This window comes from Accipiter gentilis, chromosome 32 (assembly GCF_929443795.1).
Source record: "Accipiter gentilis chromosome 32, bAccGen1.1, whole genome shotgun sequence".
In the NCBI taxonomy this organism is placed as follows: domain Eukaryota; kingdom Metazoa; phylum Chordata; class Aves; order Accipitriformes; family Accipitridae; genus Astur; species Astur gentilis.
In genome coordinates this window covers 19,176,686-19,199,476 of record NC_064911.1, presented here as the reverse complement: position 1 = coordinate 19,199,476, position 22,791 = coordinate 19,176,686, and the positions used below count along the sequence as shown (strand labels likewise).

The window sequence follows — 22,791 nt, the reverse complement described above, 5'->3', positions numbered from 1 at the left end:
ATTTGTACATCTTTATGTTCTGCATAGTTGAACTCTTTCCCAAAGTGGTTTTTTAACAACAAAACATCCCACAGCTCTTCATATCTGGGATCTAGAACCACAATGGATTTTGAGATCCATGGAGTTTCATTTTTTATTACAAAGAAGTGTAGTAGACAATAGAATAGGGTATGTACTGAGAGCCGCCAGGCTTTTGAAACTGCCCTGTGTGCAGAGACTGCATATCCACACAGAAACGCTAAGTAAACAGCTGTACGCTGTTTATTCCACCTCTCTCTTTTCTTTGCTAACACAGGTCCACAAAGATTCTCGAGTTCTCAAGCCCTAGCTTTTGGATGTATGTAATGTCAGTGTGGTTTCAAAATCACATGATTTCCTAGCTCTGTATCTTATCCTTCACCCAACGCTGCCCAGTGCTGGATTTTCAGCTAGGATGGCGAAAGGAGCCAGATTGTGTTGTGCCACCTCTTTTTCTAGTCCGTGCATAAGCTGCCGACAGGATATTTTTCTGTGTTTGTAGCACGTTTGGTGGATTTGGGGCACGTTCTTCGCTTCCGTTCTCCTCATTCATGTGACCCTTTTCCAGTGCTTCCAAATGAGCTAATGTCTCTTCAACACGGAGGAAACCAACCCAAGTTGGTTAGGATGTGTGTTGTTCTCTTGTTTTCCTTGTGGGTTGTTTTTGTTGTTTTTTTTTAAATTGGTCTTTGTTCTGTTCTTTTTTCTTTTTTAAAGCGTATCCACAAAGAGAGAACATATAACTTTCTGTCCTAAATACCTCTTTTGCATCAGGGATGGATATTTTAACGGAGCAAGGTGTAATAGCAGAACAGTGCCATGTCTCTGTCCTCATGAGCATAGCTGCATGCAGATTAGAAAAGCTCTGTAGTGCTGCTATACTGTATGCCAGATTTGCTATTTGCTCTTGTTTGCATGATAGTATTTCTAATATACTAATATGATATGGAAATAATGGCACATCACAGTTCTTTCACCATATTGTATCACTGCTTTATCATATTAGGCTAATACACTGCGAGAGTTGATAGCACCTCTCCATGTCAAATGGGATCCACTTCTCTTGGCACTGAACCGATTGGACTCAAAGGTTGATAAACTTATCATTAGAGAATTGGCACGACGGAGACTCAACTTCAGCCTCTTGCAAGCAACCTAATGGCCTCCGTTCAGGAAGTCAGTTCTTCTTGAATAACTTTGATGTTTGTAACAGAGAACAGACCTGTTAAAGCCTAGACAACCACATGCCTGGATAGGAGGCCTCCAGGAAGGTGTCAGAGGGCATGGCCAGTCTTTTGAAGAATGCACCCTTTCCACAATGGGACTAGGCACAAAGTCAGATCCAGCCTACACGGAGCACATTTGCAGAAAATACTGCCCCGGCATGGGAGAACGGAAGGGGACGAGGGTCTTGGCAGGGGAAGGGCTTTGATGTCACTCAGTGGTGTTCTGCAGACCTCGAGGAGTTAAAGAGGCGTTCGGCCGCGGTAACGGTAAAACCCCGTTCCTTGTATGAACTCCAGTGAGCCCGTTCAGGCCAACCAGACAGAGGCGTGTCTTTTAAGCGTGCTTCACGCTAGTGACGGCAGTCACCTTACTGTCTCGTGCTAAACTAAGCGTGTTCTGTCAAGTGGAGGTATGTACAGACCTTTCGGAGACTTCCATTTATCTAATGGTTCGTAACGAATTACCAGAGGGTGCGCTGGCACTCGTTCGGCTGATGACGGAGAAGATACCTCGCGCTGAGATTTGTTAGACTCTGCAGATAAACTCTTCAGTTCCTCTTTATCTTCTAGGACTTAAACCCGTGAGTGATGCTGCCTGGCCAAGCAGGCACCGAGTATTCTCTGTGTAACACCCAGACTCCAGAGGGCTGGTTCGGGGCCAGCGTTTGTCTGGATGTCGCTCAAAGTAGATTCAGATATTGTATTTATCATTATGTTCTGAGTCCCCTACGGGTTGATGTTTGCCTCTATCTCTGTGGTTAGAATGTGGATTTTCCTTAATATATTTGGCTAAGGGTGTATTGTAATAATGTTAATGCTAATTACTTGATATTTCATACTATCTTATGGGGAGATACTTTTAAAAAATGTATTTTGAAATGTTTTCTTTCTGTTTGCTCAATGTATGGTATTGCATTATGTTAATACCAATAAAATTATATATATATATAGTTATATATATTTCCCTTTTATAAAGAAGTAAATTATGCTTTTTTGCCTCACAAACAGGAAATGTGCAGTGAATAAAATTACATCATTCTGCCTTACAGCAGGTGACAAAGCTTACAATAGTTTTAATATTCTTTTTTTGAAAAATAAAAAGTATAGTATGACATAAACTAGTTGGAAATTCATCAAAATGCATGTTTTGTGTTTCTGCTCAATGGGACTGTCACAAATCAGCCTAAATATTTAGCAATGTTGTTCTGGCATCTTTAATTTTTTCCAGTCAAAAACATACACTGTATTGCTATTATTGATTACAAAACTGTACTGTCATGATTTTTTGCCTGTTGGCCAACCGAGTCTTTATGACTCTCTTGTCTGTAGGAATTGATTTTTAAATTTAATTTAGTGCTCTTTCCAACGCTTGGCAAAGGCAGAATTTATTTTTTATATAAGGTTGCCTTTGAAGTACCTGCCTCTGCCAGGGCTGATAAATCACTGCTAAGTACATAAAGATTCTGCAACCTGAAGGATATGTCAGTAAAGCCTTGTTGGAATGGCCTGCAACCCCAGCCAGTCCTTTACATTCTGTCATTAAATTCCATAATTAGTTAGAGGTGAAATGTTTTGGAAATGAATTAGAGAAGCAGAAGCAAAGATGTGACTCTAAAATGTCCTTTGGCTGCCATTCGGGGTGACACTGATGGCTTATTTGCTGCTGGTAGCCAAAGGCCAGCATATATCTGCGCTAGTATGAATTAGATCGTCTTCAGCTTCCTCTCTTTCTTTTCCCCACCCTTTCAAACATATTGTATTGAGTATCTTTGTTTTGCAGAGGCATTCAGAAGGGCTGTAATTAGCAGTCCCCGGCATTTAATTGCATACACATTTGTTAAATATTTTTCTGTATGCCTTAAAATAAAGTATAGAAAATGGCAGTAAATGTTTCTTTAATGAAGGCATTTGATTTATTCATGAAGTCAGGGTTTTTTAAAGGTGTTATTTTGGGCTTAATAAAGGAAATAAGCCAGCAAGTTTTCAGTTTTGCCTTTGCGTAACCATTGTCTGTCAGGGCTGATGTTTATTCCCTTTCTCTCGTTTCTTTTGCGTGCAAACACATTCTGCCCAATGGACGGGGAACAGACCTTTCTGCTGTGACGACTCCCGTGCCGGTTTTGAGAGCGAGCTTTACGTTAAGGTGCATACGTGTTCACAAGTTCGTGATGACGTCTGATGACATGAGTAAAGTCTAGAAAAGCCGCGTGGTATTGCATTTCTCTCGTCACAGTAATAGCTTTTGTTCTCAAAGGTACCTCGAAGCCTGCGCGGCGCTTACAGACCGCGGCGGTGTGATGGGCATTCAGCAGCTGACGGGGGGGCTTAATATTTGGTAGTGTCGTGCCCTACATAAACAGCATCTAAATCAGGGTGCAGATTAATTAGTCTGCAATCTAATCAGTGCAGCTATCATAACGCGCAATTACAAATCCAATAATAAATCTGAATATTTGAATAAATATGACACCTTCTGGGATAACGTTTTCAGAAGTATTTCAGGCCCCTTTCCTAAACGCCTTGGGAGGTGCTTCCCCAACAGACCGCAGCGCATTACAGAGGTAACCGAGACGGCTATTAAATTAATCTGGCCCCCGCCCACACTAATTTGCCATGTTTCTTTCATGTCGAAAGTCGGATTGCAATTCCTAAGTGATGCAAGTGCTTTTGAAAATTTCACTCTCGGTGTTACATTTTCATAGAAATAAGCAAACTTGGGATGTAGCCTGAAGGAGAGTTCATTTTCTCGGTGGGCCTTGCTCAGCAGGAATACATACCCCTCCCGTCCGGGCTTGCTTTAGGTATCAAGCCCTTAAACCTTGACAGGCGTTGCTGTTGTGCAAGCGTGACTGTGGCTTGATTCTGACTGGTGAGTAATGTCGTTGGGTCCGTGTCGTTTGTCACTTAACCTTTCACCACTTCGTGTGCTGTAACAGCTTAGCTTTGTGAAAAAATATTTTCCTGCAGGTGTAATTGCTTCCATATATTGCTTGTGAGGTGTGTCTGCAGGGACCTCCTTGTTGTCCTGTTTAAAAGTCGGAGCGTCCCCAGACGTATAGCAGTTTGCCCAGTTTGCTTCAGCTCTTGGCTTTCCTCCTAAATACGAGAAGTTTTTCATTGTTTCTGAACTGCAGGGACTGAGGGGAAGCGTACCATCAAAATGTAATTGCTCTGTGTATTCCACTTCAACATTGGTAGCTTGTGGTAAAATTGAACAGCACTTATATCAATGTATGGCACAGAAAAATGTCAGGATATCCTGTTTCATCGTGTTAAAATTCTCCCAAAGAGTCACTAAAACCTGTTCAGCAGATGAAGGTTAAACTGATGCCTTCATAGGCAGCTTAATGAGTAGAGTACCGTGTCCAAATAGCAAAGGATGCAATTAGAACACTGCTGCCAAAAAGTTCTGCCACTGCTCAGAGTTCCCTGTCACTTTGGGAAGCTTTGGAGCTATTTCATCTTCATTCTTATGCCCTCTGTGAAACCACAGCCCACCAATATAACCTCATGAAACAGCAGGGCTGGGAGCAAGCGAGGAGCTTCTCCTGATGCTCGTTCAAGGTGCGCGAGAGCTTTCAAGAGGCAGCACGAACAGAATGAGCTAATTATTCCCTCTGTCTGTGTTTTCCCTTCTCACTCAGATATTAACCTGTTTGCTGGCACCTGTACTTCATTGCTGAGTGGATGTTGAAAATGCCTAAATGTTACCGTCAGCACAACAGTGCGGGTCGGCAGGGAGAAACCTTGAGGATCGATGTTCTCCTAACGCCGAGTTTAGTATCAGCCGGTTTTAATAAGCAATTCCCGTTGCGTGGAGAGCTGAAGAGAGGTGACTGACGTGGGTGTGAGGCTTCTAGTGAGACCAGCTCAAGCGTCCCATGAAGCTGGAGCCTGGAGATGCTTCAGCGGGGCAGTGGTGGCTGACGAGGCCGTGACGAGGGCTAGGCAGCTCGTCCTTCAAAGAGCACCAGAAAGGTGACCTCAGAGAAAAAGAGATTCGCAGGGCTCTACTGATCCAAAACGAAAACCACTAGTGCCGTAAATAGTTCACAAAAAGGATTAGACCTGTGGTGCCGCAGCAGAGGCTCAGCATCTCTCAGGCCTTACAAAGGCTGGGGTTAGATCTTCTAAAAGTGGCTGTGGTCCCTAACTGCTTCGGACTGAACTTGGTCGTAGTGACAAATGCCTGAAATACCTTCGGAAATCCGTCCTATGGGAGATGAGCTTTCTGCTTGCCTGCACAGTCCACTTTACTTCAAGAAACCAATTTATGCTCAAGCACAGGAGAGGGGAGGCAGCCTCGTAGCATTGGGTGGGAAACTGCAGCACACTGCAGAGCTCTGTTGTGTGGGTGCTTTCCGTGAGCACCCTCTCTAGGGAATCTCTTTTTTGCCTGCAGGTTTACATAATAGGAGAGAATAGAAACTGTGTGCAGCTATCCTGGTAACCCCAAAATACTTCCCCTTTAGAGGAAAGGATGGTACAAAATGCAAATTTAGTACTTGTTCTCTGATCCTCCAGCCACTAATATTTCACCAAACACATGGATCAAAGCTTGTTTTTAAACACTGCTCGTCCCTTCCTTGACTCAAGATTTTGGGAAAAATCCTGCGCTTTCAGGTACACAGGGCCAGAAAGGATGGAGGATTACACAAATCAGAAAAGGGCAGGCAAAGGGAAGGAGTAACAGAGAGAAAGGTTGCAAAGGCCGGGCCCCCAGCTCTCCTTCAGCTTGCTTAAACTTTTCTCCGCTTGTGGAAAGCATTAATATATACGTGTGTGTGTGTGTATATATATATATATATGCACAGGCATACTCACGTGGCCCATCCAGGCCTTGGTTTTAACGTGGCATAGGAGATGGCACAGGTTCCTATTTGTGCTTTAACAGGGAAATCTGCTCTATATTACCCAGGGCAGATGATTAGCAGCTGGCTTTCTAGACCTGAACTGCATCTTAACTGCACCTCCTGCCTGCTGTACCATGCCAGGCTTAAACACCGTGTTGCTTCTTCCTTCTCTCAGATACCAGGGATGTGACTTGTCGCGTTTCCCTACCCGGAGCTGATTTCCCATGTCTCCGTTGCTCCCCTGTACCTGTGCAGGCGTGACCCCACAGGCAGCACACAGCTCTGCAGACACCGGCTCCTTGTAAACCTTCCATTGATTTCACCATTTCGTTCCTTTTAGCTTGTAGTCTGGGGAGAAAGGAAATACCTGGCTTAGTCTGCCCGCCATCCATCCAAATAGTGTAAAAAATGACTGTAGTTCCTGGTTCTTTGCATCATAAACATTTGAATATGTCTCCCTCTTGTGCAGTTTGGACTCTAATGATTAACCGGAACAGAAGCAAAGGCGGATTTAAGCCTTGCGCTGAGAAACCCACAACTACTTCTTCGGAGGATTTCTTCTCTCCCGTCCCCTCCAACCCAGCTAAAACCCATGTCCGCTCTCCTTCCGTCCTTCTGCTTTTTCGCCTTAAATACAGGGAGATCCCTTCTGTCCTTCTTCTCACTGTTCCCCGGGGTTTACAAGCCCAGCCAGGCTGTCGGACCCTGGGGCAGCGTTATTACGTCCCCTTGGGCCGGCAGATCATCGCCTGAGCTGGGGCTCGAGAGCTTGCCGGGGTCGGCAGGCAGCGGTCCAGGCGGGTTGTGATAGACCGGTTAATTAGACACGGCACAGCCAACGTGCTGTGGCACAGGCAGATGACAAAACGCTTTGTTGGTCCTGGGATTATATCGCTTATTAGCTGGCTTGTGGCAGTCAAGCTTCTCTGTTCCCAACATAGATGCAGCCGGGTCAAGAAGGCAAAAAAAAAAAAAAAAAAAAAAAAAAAGAAAACTTGGGGATTTGTGCATCAGGGCTTGGTTTATCTAGCTTGAGACCGTTTCCCAGAGGCCAGGGGTGCTCTCTGTTTTGGTGGAGCGTTTACTGACACTCGCAGAAAGTCTCCGGGAGGCGTCAGGTTGATGCCTCCCGTGTGCGAAAGGTGAAGCAGAAAGGTGGAGCTCTCAAATTGGAGGCAAATTTTTGGGATTTGTAGGGGGGAAATAACATAAGGCAGCTGTTTAATAACATAATTAGTGATGTATTCTAACAAAATTGCCTCCTTAAGATCCTGAGAAAGCCGAGCTGAGCTGGTTCCTCTGCCAGAGAGAGTGAGCTCACCAAAAGGAATGAAAATGGGAGTTTAAATTTCAGTGGAGCTAGGGGATTTCAGTCTGACTGTGCCTTGTTCGCTCTCTGTCACAGGCTTTGCAGCAGCTTGGCTCTCAGGATTTGCAGCGAGTGGTAATGTTGTTCGAACGCAGGGCTAATTGCAAGTAGAGGAGTGGGCATGCGTGAGAGGAGTTGCACAGCAAAGGAAAGCACGTCACTAAGCTGTAAAGGTAGCAAAGAGGATAGCGGGAAAACGGAGAAAACCGTCAGGGCGGCAGCGGTGTCCGTCAGTCGGGACAAGAAGTCGAAAGACAACGGGATGAGCCTGGGTGGTGTTGGGAGGCACTGGCGGAGCACAAAGGGGCCTCAAAGGAGAGCTTCAACCCTTGAAAAATCTGACCTTTTCAGCACAGCAGGTGACAAAATTTATGATTAACTGTGTTGTACTATCCTGGCATGGGCAGTTATGTGCACTCATAGCCCCGGGTGCAATCCCTGGTTCCTCTGGTACCCCACTGAAAGAGGAAAACCATGCAAGCTTTTGGTGGCTCGAGCTTTTACCGGGAAAGCGAGTCACAGAAGCGCAGGAACCTCCACTGAAAATTACTAGAGGTTGTGCCATATATTTGGAGCAGATTTATGAGAAGTGTGTGGCTAGAGAGTCTCTGAGCCCAGAGCGCAATGTGTTAGCCAGCTGGGTTGCAACAGCGACCTTCTGCGTGGCCCTAATTCGGTACCGTATTCCTGAATGACCAGTTTACACGCACCGATCATCTCTTGATCCATGTAAATACCAATGCTAACGGTTTCTCCCTAGTCACTTTTCACTCAAGTGCCTGATGTTCTTATTTATTCCTCTTAGGATCTTGGTTTGTAAGAGGGAAATAACGGAAAGATGAATAGCTCAACAGGGGCAGGAGGTGGTTATGGTCAGCACATGTGGAGCTCAGGGCACGCTTTTCTCAACAATAAATGACAGCACAGTTTTTCCCGAACAACAACCCAAACCATTCCTGACCTCCTAGAGTTTCACCCATCCGGCCACAATCTCCAGCTCTTCTCTCCTGAGAAAATGTAAGAGTAGATACAGCTGTTTACTGCATTTTAAGAAGTGAGGGCAAAGTACAAGAAGTTCAGAAACTCTTCCTTGTGGGAAGCAGAATAATGAAAAATAATAACACACCGTTTAACTAGACTGATTTATTCTTTATCTCCTGAATTTAACGCAAATGGCTTTGCATTCACTTGAAGCCACAGCAGAAGCTTCACTGTTACAAGATTTAGTACCTGTGTATTCATGTATTCGGAAGATACGGTTCTGAATTTAGGTCTTGTGCGCTCCCGAGTTCATGCACCTTTATTTTTGCTCCAGAGGCAGAGATTTGTTCAGGCTTGGGTGGGGGCAGGGGACAAAATTATTGCTTCAGAGAAAAGACCCTCCATTTTAGCAGTATGTGGAAACAGCTACCTGACGGTGTGTTCAGGGAAATGGGAGCTGCAACCCGTGACTCAGCAGCCACGTGAGGGTGAAAAACAACCTGCTGCATTGGCTGCTGTTCCGAGGTCACCCGCAAATCCCGTTAGGCCACGTTTTCCAATTAAACAAGGCATTACCTGAGGCCTTCCTCTTCCTTAAGGAGACAGCCTTGCTGTAGTAGCAGGACTCGCATACAAATCCACCAGTTTTAAAAAGGAATATATATGTTTTAAGCTCAGCTGTATGTCTAACCGAGTACCTCAGATGCTTCATGGTGCCAAGGGTTTCACCGACACCTCCGGGAAATCAATCAAAGCCTTTAGCAGAAGGGCGAGGGAGGGAAGATTCGTGTATAATCTCCTTCCCACCTACTGAGCGCCACTGAGAGCAGCAGTCCCACCACCTTCGGTGTTTCTCTGGAAAATACAAAGGGCTTGGGAGGCGTTAGCGTGACGCCCGCTGCCCTCTCCCCCGCCGTGGGTGGAACGAGCCCGCGTTTTGCCCGGTTGGACCTTCCCAGCCTCAGCAGCAGCGAGACGTTGAAGGGACGGGACCCGCTGTTTTTCTTCCCTGCTCTTTCCTTTATAGCAAATCCCCTTTATTCCACGCCGCTCACAGCTACGGCACCGTGACAGAGCCCGGGGGAGGTGATGTGCTGAGGTCTTTCAAAGACCAGCCGTGTTCCACTTTTGGGGCCGAGGGCAGAAATCCCCCGTCCGCAGCCCCGAGGAGCATCGGCCACGGCGCAGGGAGGGAGGGCAACCCAAATCCAGGCCGTGCTACCTTCCAGGCTCGTGAAAGGCACTCGTCGTTCAGGATCGAACCTCGGGGCAGAACCCGACCGTCGTCCTTCGCCATGGTGGGGACCGTCGGTGTTTTAGGAAGCCGCGGGGTTTCGATGGCAGGCGCGGTGGCGGGTTGCTGGTCCAGGCTCTCCATCGCCCCAGCGAAGTAAATCCAGATGACGTGGAGTCAAAGCGCCGGGTTGCATCTTCAGCTGACTGTCCCTCTGCTTGTCCCCTGTGGGTACAACGGGGCAAGGCTGCTGGAGGAAAGAGACCCGAGGAAAGATCTTTTTTGCCTTGTACAGCAAAGGATAAGAGAAAGAGAGAAACAGATGTAAAGCGCTCCCGTGTCAGATGGAGGTGGTTTTTTTCCCTTTGCCCTTTAGCAAATCACTCCCGTTCCCCAGCTGTCAGACTGGTGGACTTCAGGCTTCAGCGATATGAACTGATAGAGACATCCCAAATATCTGATCTCCTTGCTGCATGGACTTTTTAAAAAAGCGTTGAAATCAAGACCATGGGGGATTTTAACCAATCTTTAAGTATTCAGCTACTGAATGTTTTGCCCTTTAGCACATTAGATGTTTTAACAGGAAAGAAATCGACAAGGAAGAGAAATGCATCTCATTTCTGTTTTTCTTTTAAGTCCTGGCCGCCCCTGACAGTGATGAACCCAGCTCGCCAAGCAGGACAGCACATGATGGGGGGGATTTAGGGAGCTCTGTATGGACGCATCAATAAAAAGCCTCCAACCTTTCTTCACCTCTGTATCTCTTTGAAAAAAAATAAGTGCTTTAAAAACAGCTACCCCCTAAAAAGGGCAAAGGCATAAACTGAGGGGAGTTATAGCCAGATTAGTTGACGACTGCAAAATTCTTGGATTGTGTAAAGGTTATACAAATGCCAACGCTTTTTGTGCCGGGGTGTGGAGGTTGGGGTCTCTGGAGTTCTTGCTTGAGCCCGAGGTGAGTAGCTGCCGCGCTGCATGGTATGGGCTCGAATGGGAGGTCGCCTCGGGAAGCTCCTGGGGGGCTAGAAATGTCCCTTCTGACCACTTCTGTCCTCCCTGCCAGTGCTCGATTAAAAACCCTCTAAACACCTGAGGGGACTGAGGTTCAGTACTTACGGGTCCTTCAGCACGTGCTGACCTTTCAGCCGGTGCAGGGGGCTATCTCTTGGTGCAGGGTCAGGCACGGCGTCAAAGCGGTGCTGGAAACCAAACCGCTGTAGCCTTCCTACAAGAGCTTTCCTGAAAGCGTCCTGAGGACACGGGCACCTTGGGCCGGGAAAACGTACAGCACTATGAAAGCCAAGACTGGGGGGGGGGGGGTCCCGTGGGCACTGGAGGCAACGGGGAGGCTGGCTGCTTCCCCAGGGCTGCCCCGGGTGCTCATCGCTCACCTAATCCTGGCACTTCACCGGCACTTCCCAAGTGCGTACGGAGTCATCAGGCAGTGTCTCCTGGGGAAACCGGTGTCTGAGAAGCTGAAATGTTTCGATGCTTTCCAAATGAAGCATTTCAAATGCTCATAGCAGAGTAACTTTTCAGCCCCAGCCTTTGCTTGACTTTGTTTTTAGAGACAGAAAAATCTTTCCTCATTTTTTTCCTTTAAAATGCTCCCAGTACTAGTTAGAGCAAATATTTTAAAACCTGTAATAAATAAATAAATAAACCTCTAATGCAAACAGCTCTGGTTTGGTTTGCCGCGCTGCTGGGTAGGCTGTCATGAGCGAGTCCAGTCTGTAGTCTGCTGCTGAACCTGCGGGTAATAGTAGAGTAAGAACCACCACAAGTGACAGCATTGCTGACTACTGAACAACACTCTTGAGTGTCAAAAATCAGAGACAGGAAGGAGCGGACTTCTCTAGGAAGGAAAATGACATGCCGTTCCAAGGCCACCATCATAAACATACTCTTGAATGCCCTGTCAGCGCTCTCGGGCCAAGATCCGATCCCTGATCGTCTTCCTCAGCAGGATGCCGCCAGGGCTTCCTTTCCTTCTGATAACAAAGTCACCAGCATATTTAACTGCAGTACTAGAGATGTGATTTCTGACAGTATGTCACTGTAATATTACTACACCTTGCACTATTTCTCTTTTTTTTTTTCTTATTTCCGCGTGGGTCAAGACTTTACATTCTTCAAAGTTTTTCCCCCTTTCTCCTGAAGGCAATAGCGAGAAGGAGCAGTTACAATCGCAGCACTTTGTTCTGGAACTTAGCAGGTGTGAAATAATCTCCTTATGGTCTAGTTAAACCTGTTAAACATTTTGCGAAGGTTTTTGATAGATCTTCGTATAATCACGTTAATGATACATTGTTCATTGTTCCTTTCTCTATTTTTTCCTCCTTTTTTTTTTTTTTTTCTCCTTTTTCTCATTACAGTTGAAACTATAGAGGAAAAAACAGCAGACTCTTTGCAAGATTTGTACAGAGCCTTGGAGCAGGCCAGCCTGTCTCCTTTAGGAGAACACCGGATTTCCACTAAGCTGGAGTACAAGAAATCTTTTATAAAGAGATGTAGCGATCCAGTAGTCAATGAAAAACTGCACCAGCTGCGAATTCTGAAAAGCACTTTAAAGGTGAGATAAAAGAGGGAGGAAAAATCCTGCCCCAGGGTTGGATCGGACTGTATTGTATTCGGAGATTAACTGTGCGCAGCTGGAGTCCAGGCTGAACCGAGTGTGTGGAACAAGCAAGGGAGACGTGGGGCAACGCTGTTCGCAAAGCGGAGAAAAACGTGCCTTGGGAGAGCAGTGGAAGTGAGGGGATCGGGTTTTATTTTTGTGCGGATAAGATCTCAGTCAGCTGCTCCTCCTGTAGCTAGTTTAACAGAATTTGATACCAAATTATCAGAGGACTCCTTAATCCCTTTTTTGTCCCTGAACATTTTCATTTACTGAAATGCATTCACTCCGTAATTGCCGAAGTCTGAAGTTAACCGCAGCCAGCCTTTCAGAAGGGAGCGGTACCTTTCACAGCGCGTGATTATCTTCTGATTGCTGAGCTTGTCCAGGAGAAAACTGTGGGCTTGCTTTCTGCATAAGCTGATAGGATCATTGTATTTAATGAGTAGGATTGATTAGATAAATAGATAGTGGTAATGATAGATTTGAAGATTTTTATGGTTCTTCTAAATGTACCACAGCTCATTTAGCCTCCCTGTCAGCTTCTTTGTTTGTTACAGCAGTTTCAATTCTGTCCTGATAGAGATTTTGGCAAACAATATGTTGGAATTCCCCAGGGACCCTGTTAACTATATTAAATTACCACATTTTAAGTCACTAGATAATTGTACAGTGGATTTTGTAACAGCTTTCATCAGAGGGCTTTATCAACATTAATTAATTTAGTTTTCCATCACCTAGAGAAGCATTTAAGCAATATTATTTTCACGCTGTGGGGCTCCCATCCTGAAAAAATCTTACACATGCTTAACTTTCTGCACTGTATCATCTCATTGAAAGCCGACTACTACTTGTAGTATTATCTGGGTATGTGAGTCTTTACAGGATGGGAGGCTGGCAGAAAAAGTCGAGATACACGGGCTTTCCACTTAACTTCTACAAGCGTGAGAAACTGAAACAAAATCAGAGTACTCTCAGACATCTGGGAGTGGCAGGAGGTTCACGCTGTACCTGTGCTTTTGCACCATGGTGGGATTGCTCGTACCAAAACTGTCGTTCAGTATCAGCAGCTTGCTGCTGTGCTTAATGTCGTTGTTGTTAGCATTTATCGATACCTGAGCTACATTACACCAACAGCTTCCTACAAATGGAATTGCTTTTCTCCAGGGAATTCCAAAAACAGCGCAACCTCTTGACCCAGTGGATGCCCATTTTCGTGCTTCACTGGGACTTCTTTCTTTTGGACCAAGCAAGCACAATTTGTTCATTTTCTGTCCCTGAGCCGTATTTTCTAAATCTGTCGCCATTCTTGTTTGGACCTTGATTGGTATAAATCGTCCGTAAAGTACATGACACCAGTAATTGAAAACGCAACGGCAGCAAGTACCAACGACAGATAATTGCTGTTTCTTGCATAGAGCAACATGTACGGTTTTGCAATGGCATCATGGTAACTCATGAGAAGTTTCTAGCTCCATTATAGCCCAGAGCTCCACCCCTGCCATACACCTGGTAGTCATCTCTACCGGTAGCTACTGCTGTTACCTAATCAGTTATTCTTTCTTTTTGTCAGTGCCTTTGATTTCTCCTTCCTGAACGCAGCCAATTGCGCTGGCCTGTTGGAGTTGGTGTTCTGAACCCTCCTTGAATTTATCCAAATTAATAGGAGCCTGAGACGGCCCTCCAAACTGCTTCTAGCTCTTGTTGTCCGTAGGGTCCCTGTCCCTTAATGAAAGACCCCTCTGCTCTCTCTCCTGTGATACAGCACAAAACCATTCTCCGGCCAGCGAGTACGAGCTGCCTGGCTGGTGGTGCAGGTTGGGAGTCCCATGGTGTCATTTCCACTGGTCACTCTCAGCTTGCACCTCCGTTTCTGAAAATGAGTATTCTAGCAGATAATGTTAATTAGCTGCTGTTTGCAAGGCATGAAAAATGCCTTTCAACCTGCTGCTTATGGGTGGTGTCTCTGACCCTTCTGATCCTCTCCCATCCACGTGGGCTCACACAGCTTAATATTTCCCTTTAACACGCTCCCCAGAGAGATTTAACATACTTGTAGTATGGATGTGGAAAACGTGAGTTAGCAATAGGAGTGTGAAACCTGTCTGGCAGGGGGGATGGAGGGGAGGTTGCTGGTGACCGACCGTCCCTACGCAGCGGAGCAGCGCTGGAAACCTGCGAGCTGTGTTTTTCCAAGGCTTACGTCTGTTGCGTCCAGCTTCCACCGCTTGCAGTGTTTCTCAGAGGCTTACCCTGATCCGTACGGGCTGCCTGTCATCTCTCGATAAACGAATCGCTGGCCAGCGATTATGATACAGCCACGTCCCTCCCCTGCCCCGACGATGGGTAAGGAGGTACCAGCAGCTATGTCAGATTTTTACCCGTTTCTGCCTTCTCTTTGCCACCGCAGTGGTAGGAGGAGGTTGCGGCCAGCCAGCCCATCGCATACGCTGGATCTTTAATGAAGACGAGTTACCATTAACACGGGGGTCCTTGCGCAAGCCTTTGCGATGGAAGCGCTCGGACGTCCCCATGACAAGCCCGGTGGTAAAAAAGGCTGAGCTCTGCGGGCGGCCGGCCGCAGCCCACGCACCCGCGCAGTATTTCTTGGGCTGATCAAGAAGAGCAAACAGATGGCACTTTGCCGTGCGAAACCCGCCTTGAGAAATGCAGGCGGCTGATAGTAAGCAGTGGGGGGCTTGCTGTTTCTGGAGCTGAACGAGGAGCGGGAGAGGGGAGCGCTGCCGAGGACGCTGGACGAGGCGAGGGAAGATGCGCGATGCCCGGTAGGAAGGCAGGAGGTCCTAGAGCGGTCGGGTAGTCCCCCTGCTTTTAGGAGCTCCGTGGCTTGCGTTTGCTCCCCCCCCTTTCTCTCCTTCCACCCGTGGGATTGATTTTGCTGGTGCCTCACCACTTGCACTGACTCTTTGCTGGTTCCTTTTCTCTCGCAGGCCAGGGAAGGAGAAGTAGCCGTTATAGATAAAGTTCTGGATAATCCAGCTTTGACGTCTAGAGACTTTCAGGAATGGAAACAAATGTACCTCGATCTCTTCATGGACATCTATCAAAGCAGCACCCCGAGGGACTCTCTTAATGGCTCGTCTGAGGTCGATGCACTTATAGCCTCCTTAGCGCACACTCACTCTTACATTGAAACGCATGTATAAAGGTCTCTCTTTTTGTCCGTTTGCTACACTCCTTTACTTAAGTGCATAACGTAGGTTTTATATGAATATGTGGGAGCTCTAGTAAATTATATTTTAATGTTACTCAACCGTGTGAAGTAAACCTTCAATGGTCAACGACACCACATCTTTAATGAGGATTTGTATATTTTATATGCTACCAACGCTCCGCTTGTGTTTACCTTCTGTGAAATAAGGAACATGATCTTTAGCTATTGAGGAGCAGTATTTAAAAGCATTTTTGGAAGACTGTGGCCTTCACGCAGGAAGTTCTACAAGCTAAATGTTTTGCTATCGAAGGTCACTTTTACAGTGGTATTTTATACTATATAATTCCAGTATTGCATTGCATTTTTGGAGTGCAGGTACTATTTTGGTGATGGGAGAAAACCAATTTTTATATTTAATGAGAAACTCTAGGAGTTTTCTTAAATAACAGGGAAAAAGCGTAATGCGGTGGTTGTGTTTCAGTTTTGTCAAACACACAAAAGGGTGAAAATCCGCAGACAGAAATGACTAATGTGAATTTAAGTATCGAAAGGTTAGGTCTTACTTCCTTGTGCTTTTTTAAAGCCTGTTGCTAAGGTTTACCATCAGTGCAAAGGGATGCTGGTTTGTATTCTAATCAAGACCAAATTATGTGTTATTTGTCTCTTAATCCCATTTGGTTGATTTTTTTAAAAAATTAGTCACGGTACTGTCATTTATGCTGCTTTTGTACTGAAGGTATCAGTATAATGTGCAGATTTTGCAAAAGAGAAAATGTAGCCTTTGGACATCCTTGAGAGCGGCGTTTCACTTGCCCAGAAAAGCAGCAGTGGAACAGGGTTCCCGACGAAATGCTTCGAATCCGAGAGGCTTTCAAAATTCCCACGATAGAAAAGGAATTAATAGGATTTTTCAAGTAGCCTCCTAAGTGTTTTCTGAGCTGTGAAATTTGGCCATATTATATGCAGGGAAAATGTGCGATGGGAGCAGAGCTGAGCACAGAACCTGAAAAATAACCGAGGAGTAAAAAAGCCTCTGGTTTGCTTTTGAAGGGGAAGGGATGCCTCTGGGTTCTGCTGAGTTCACAAGCCAATTAAAATGTTTTAAACTTCCATGAGATTTGAGATGTGCTGGAGACAACCCAGGGAATATGAGTAGAAGTAGCTCCATAGAGTTAGGCACATACCTGGAATAGGAAAGTGGGAGGGAAATCGTAAATCACGTATTTACTTTCTACGGGCTTGTTTTCGAAAAGCGATCAGAGCATGACAAAATATTTCTGCTGCTTTTCAGTGTTTTGCTGCATAAGTTAGGACTCACAACGTGATTTAATAATGCTCATGTGAAAGGGAAAAGCCTCCTTTATACTTTTTACAGCGAGTTGTACTCTTCACCAACTTTAGACTATTGCCTGTACAGCTCAGTGAATGTACTTTAAACTGTATGAGCTCTGACACTTCCTGGCAGTTATATCCATGATGGATGGGATGAAGGAAGGAACGGACAGATTTATTTTCTCTCTCCTTCTTTCTTTTTTTCTTTTTATTCCTCTCTCTTTCTCTCCCTCTTCCTCTCTCTTTCTCCCCTTTCTTTTTCTCTTTCTCCCCCCCCCCCCCCCCCCCCTTCTTTCTTGGTACTTTCTTGCATTTGGATTGCAAATGTTTTGCAGATTTTGCACAATTGTACAGAAGAGTGGCCTTTCTGTAGCCCGTTTTCAGCAATCCTACATTCAAGTCGGTATGGATGACAAATCATGTATTGACGTTTGTATAGAATTCTGAATCCAGTGTAATATTTGTACCATTAGAAGAATATTGTTTGTATAAACTGGACATTTATTTACTGCATGGGTACTGACTTGTATATTAAATTTGTGAGGTTTTTGTAAATTTCTCTTAAAAAATGCTTGACTTGAAATGGATTGTGCTATTGTTCCAAGCATTTAGATTCTCTTGCTATTGTTTTACTGGACCAAAAGTAAATATATTCATATAAAAACCTCTTTATATCTGATGGATGTATATGCACATTGTGTAGTTGATTCCTTGTCAAAACCAAGGCAGTTCAGAAGACTTAGATCTGTTGCTATGCAACAGCTATTCTGCCTGCACTTTACATTAGTAAAGTCAGCTTGATTGCTTTAAAGGTGAAAATTAAACATTACAGTTTTTTAAGCTAGTCTAGTGACAAAGAACATGTGTCCTATCCATTGTGCTGCCTTCTTTTAAGACTATTAAATGTTCTTCTATATATATTTTTATTGTATTAACTCTCAGCCTAGAAAGGGAACACTGTAAAATGAAGTACAATAAATTTAGCTTTTAAATGAATGTTTGTGTGACTCGAGATTCAGTTTACTCCACACCAAAGTGATTCTGTGGCACCTGACCGTTTGGCCAGCCTTGCACAGGTCCGCAGACCTTAAAGTACCCCCATAATCTGTGCCTTTGAACTCTGCCGACACGGCCGAAAAGAAGTAAGTCTATTGCTGTTTCCTACATAGGCAGAGACTGAATAAAGACTTCCGAAAACCTTCGGTTACCACCCTCCCCATCGTACTCTTTGATGAAAGTAAACCCGTTTTGACCGCAGGATTCTCTCATGTACCAGTTCAACAGCTATGAACCATTTTACCGTTATGAGCAGGTAGGACAAAGCGGTGTATGCTACCGAGGTAAGTGTCCAGGCATTAGCTACAGCAACTCCTGTAACATGTTTCTTACTGTCTAATAACAAGTATATCCATTCAGCTGTGGCCATCTGAACTAACACAAGCTTTTGCATATAAAAGAAATGTACTGTACCGGTAGTGTGCGTCTTTAAAATAAGGCAAAATAAGCATCCGAAAGGCGTGCTACAACCATGGCTCCTGAGAGAAAAACGGCTTCTATGAAACAGTCACTGTTTTAACTCATGGCCATAACTGAGTCTACGTATCAAAAAATCCATGCTTTCTGTCCAGTAATTTCATGCTGGTTAGCTAAGACGTTCTTGCCTAGTGTGTAGCATATCAAATAATACCTTTTCCTTGGCAGTACTTATTATTAGTTCTCGTAGGCATCAATTTTCTAGTCTTTATACAGCTCACTTTCATTTTGCTTAGCCATAGCACAAAAATTCAATAGCACTTACCAGCTGGGAAAATTGCCTCTGATTAAGAAAACAGAAAAGATGGATTATATTTTTTAACCTTTGAAAAATCTGACTTGCAACACCTATTAATTGCTATCTAGGTATTATTCTTCAAAAGTCAAGGATTTTGATTCTCGTTCATCGCCTCTGAATGTGCTACTTGCTACATCCTTCCTCAGTGAGGTCGGCTTCCAGCCCTATAAATCCCAGCACCTTTTCCCACGCTGGAGCCAGACTTTCTTCCCTTTTTCCACCAAGCGTTGGGCTTCTCAGAGCAAAACCTCCACCCTGTCCCGTTCAGCGCCATTGCCGTTTTCTTCTTCTTCTCCTTCTGCAGGACCTCCCTGCTGGCACGTCTCCTGGGGTGGTTATTCGGCAGCGTCGAGCTCAGCAGTTCGGCGGTCTCTTCTGCTGGCCGTCGCCGTCCCGCTCGTCGGCCAGCTCCGAAAGTTGCAGCACCGCGCACTGCAGCCCGCACCAAGGCAAGGGGGCTTTGCAGATCTCTTCCCAGCCGTCGTTGTCGATGTCGTAGCCGACCACGTCTTGCGTGGGGACTTCCCGGGAGTTTTGCCATTTCTTCCCCCCGATAAGAAGAGCCGTTTCCTCTACCACTGCCAGGCCGTAGCAAAAGCGATCATAGGTCAGTGGTCTTAACCGAGTCCACTGGTTTTGATCAGGGTCGTATCTTTCTATTTCAGAGAATGGTTCATATAATCCTAAGAAGGTGAATATGGCTTCTCTGATTGTTGCCATCTGATGCCCAAACCGGGCAATGCTCATGGGGGCTTGTTTCACCCACTGCCCTTCGAACGAGCTCAGAGAATATACGTCCTTGCTTGTGTCGGCTGGGTCCGAGTACTTGCCGCCCGAGATGTATATAGTATTCTTGCAAATGGCGCTGGCGTGGCCATGTATCTTGCATGGCAATTCCCTGGCCTTCGTCCATCTGTCCCTGCTGATGTTGTAGACTTCCACAGACGAATGCAGTGAGCCATCCTCACCCTTTCCACCAATGGCAAAGATATCCTTGCCTAGGACGCAACAAGAAAACTGGCATCTCTTTTCCAGCATGCCCGTGATTTGGGTCCACGTGTTAAACCTCGGATCGTAACGATGGACCTTGTTCGTAACCGATAAGATCTGTTCGGTTTTAGCGTCACCCGGGGCACCGCTTTCTATTTCCCCACCCAAGACGTAGAGGAAGTTCCCCACCACGCACACGCTGTGGTTCTGCACCCTGTCCCGCACCTGCGTGAGAGCTCGCCACTTGTGATTGTAAACGTCGAAGGCCACCACATCACCGACGAGCCCCTCGCTTGCTGTCCCTCCGCCCAGCAGAATGATCCGAGTTTTCTGGTTCCGCAGCGTGGTGGACTTATCCTGCAGGACGGGCTGTTTGAAAACAGATGTATGGTAGTTGATTGCTTTAATGATCAAGCACTTAATACCTGCGGAGAGGGGCACTTCGGACTGCGTGTAGGTTTTTCTCAGCTCTTCCACTGGGATGAGGCCGTATCGTACGTGCTCTAAAAGGTCACTTGTGTGAGCCAGCCTGGATTTATCCTGCTTCAGCCACAGCAGCACAAGATTCAGCAGGCGGGTTTCTTTCACCATGGGGAGATCTGGTGATTGAACCACTGCTAGCAGAGACCTGAAGTTCAGCTCGAGCAGTCCTGACAAATCCAAGTCCAGCAGCTTCCAGAGATTATTGACAATGTATTTTTCCGTTGCCGCTAAGGCATCCGGCAGGTAGAACCTCCTGGCCACATTGGCGGAGAAGCAGCAGTTTTCCAAGGCAAGATTGTTAACCAAGTACTGATCGCACAAGCCAATTGCATCGGTCACTTGCAAGTAGCTTGCAGCTTCCAAGGTGTCCTCCAGGCTTTCAAAGGAAAGGGGCAACAAGGAAGTGTAAATGAAATCCAGGACGTGCTGGAGACCGGTGGGTGAGACAACTTGCAGGTGAATTACACTGGCTTTAGACTCTTGGGTGTAACTTTTGAACATGGCTCGGAAGTAGTCACTGGAGCATGCCAACAAGGACTTGTGTGCAGGAAACTCATTCTCCTCCACTTTCAGCAAAATATCGCACAGAAAGCCTTCTGATCTCAGCGTCTGGTACTGGCCAAGCACGGCGGTGCAGTGCGCTTTGCAGTAGGATAGGAAGTAGCTCATGGTAGGCAACACTTTCCCCTTCAGTTATTAAAGCTAAAATGCAATTAGATATTGAAACAGCTGCCCTACTCAACAGCCATTGCTTGAATGCCCAGCAGACCTCCAGCTGTTAGAGGAAAGCCCAACCAAAAAAAAAAAGGAATCAGTCCCTTGCCTGGCATAGGGGGACGGTTAGTAGATTTGTAGCAAATTCAATGCGTTCCTTTATAGGAAAAACAGCTGAATGTCATAACAGCTGTAGGATGCTTACTTTTCTCGCCTCCGGCGCTTGTGCAAGGATGAATGGTCCACGCTTGTGCCGAGCACTCGCTTGGCTGGCCATCGGGTGACAGATGATGGAGCTAGACGACAATCCCAGCAAATGACACTTTGTGGCTGCTCAGCCGTCGCCCGCGACCCTTCTTGCTCTGCAGGCAGATCAAATAGATCCTCTCTGGCTGCCAGCGCATGGCTGCGAGCAGACGCAGGTGAGAAGGGACCGCTGGCTTTTCTCCTCTCTTGTTTCTGTTTCAAACTCAGATAAGTTTAGCCCTGGCCGCCCCCGGGGCAGCAGCCCCCTTTTCGTCCTCTTTTTGCACTCTGTTAGGAAGCCTCAGCCGAAGATCAAATCAGTGCCCAGAGATTACTACGTGAAGATTTCCCGAGCCCATAACTCTTTGCCCGGCAGGCACCCAGTCAACTAAAATACCGTGATTAGTCACTGGTTCGATTTGACATGCATTTCTGGGCTCTTTGCTTCACATGACACCGCCATAACTCACAGCGACCAGAATAGCCCCAGGCACATCCCCTCATCCCCCTGCCCCAAGCCGACCCCAGGCAGGCGAGCGAAGGGGCCAAGGACCGGGCGGAGGGACGGATGGACAGACGGACGAGCTTCCACCGACAGCCGCGGCCAAAGCAGCTGACTTGGAACGACCTGGCTGGAAATCACAAGGATAATAACGCATTCGCACAAAGCGGTGACAAAAATAGAATCCCGTGGTTTGGCTGTAATAAACCGAAATCTGTTTATAGAGGAGGCTTTGCATAATTGTGCTCTCGGTTACCAGCTGGGAACAAACCCGGAGCCCCTGGGGATGGGCCGGAGCTGACTCCCTCAGCTTTCTCACCTTCAGTTTGTCCCAATTAGAAGCACGCATACGGGGATTATCCCTGATTTTCACCTGGGCCATTCAGGCTCTAATTTCTACCAGGAATAGTAGCTCTGGGCAGGCTACACATTCTGACCTCTTAAAGCTTGCTTTTATTTTTCTTTTTTTCCCTGCGTAACTGTGGGTGGAGGTGTTCAGGAATCTCCTCCTGACACTTTTCTTTCCAAATCAAACACACTCGGGACTTGCAAACCTTGACAGGGTTGATAAATGCCAGACCATTTTGCTGCATCGTAAGCCAGCAGACTTGGGGGCAGAGGAGGATCCCGCAGGACTGGAAAATTTCACCTTTTGCTCAAGCCAAAGGTAAAGCCTTTTTACTGTATTTGCTTATATGTATTTATGTGTCATGTAATTCTGGCTCACCTCTGTAATCGAGGGGTGTTTGGGAGCTGACTGGATCCTGATGTGGGTCGTGCATGCTGTGGGACTGTTTCAGTGAGCTTAAACCGTCTTGCTAAGCAGACCAATACCTACACATACTCTGTTTGCGGGGAAGGTCTCCAAAAATGTCATTCTTCATTGCCGTATAGCTCTGGAAATTGATTTCCTGCTTGAATCCACTTTCCATCATGACATTATAGACCATAAATCAGGATCTTGCTAAAAAATCTTCCCCCCTGCTAGCAAAATGACATGTATGGGCAGTGGGGACCAAGGAGGATAGGGATGCCTTGTTTCTTTTTCCCAGTGGCTTTGCCTATGTCCAAGTTGAGGCAGCTCTAAAGTATTTCAGATGTTGTTAGCAAAGTTGTGCAGTTGAGTCCAAGCTTCTGGTTTGATGCTTTTTGTGTTTTGGACAAACCAGAGACCAGGTACCTCTGTCACCCCTCGGCAGTCATGCATGCTGGTGATGAGG

The 22,791-nt window shown here is 46.2% G+C and overlaps 2 protein-coding genes across 8 annotated transcripts in view; one reads left to right on the top strand and one right to left on the bottom strand.

Moving 5' to 3' along the window:
• The window catches only part of CNKSR2 (connector enhancer of kinase suppressor of Ras 2), a 212,888-nt gene extending 195,852 nt beyond the window's left edge, over positions 1 to 17,036 (top strand). For 6 of the 7 annotated variants that reach the window (XM_049835197.1, XM_049835195.1, XM_049835198.1 and 3 more), the window contains 2 exons: positions 12,057 to 12,253; positions 15,250 to 17,036. In XM_049835197.1, coding sequence (XP_049691154.1) covers positions 12,057 to 12,253; positions 15,250 to 15,465 — 413 coding nt within the window. In that variant the 3' untranslated portion in view covers positions 15,466 to 17,036. Of the gene's footprint in view, positions 1 to 1,024; positions 2,152 to 12,056; positions 12,254 to 15,249 lie in introns of those variants that run through there. The other variant, XM_049835200.1, reaches the window with a different exon arrangement.
• Positions 17,037 to 18,990: 1,954 nt separating this feature from the next.
• KLHL34 (kelch like family member 34) lies at positions 18,991 to 20,778 on the bottom strand. Its single transcript, XM_049835154.1, has one exon. It carries the CDS (start codon positions 20,776 to 20,778, stop codon positions 18,991 to 18,993), a length of 1,788 nt encoding a protein of 595 aa, XP_049691111.1.
• Positions 20,779 to 22,791: the final 2,013 nt, after the last annotated feature.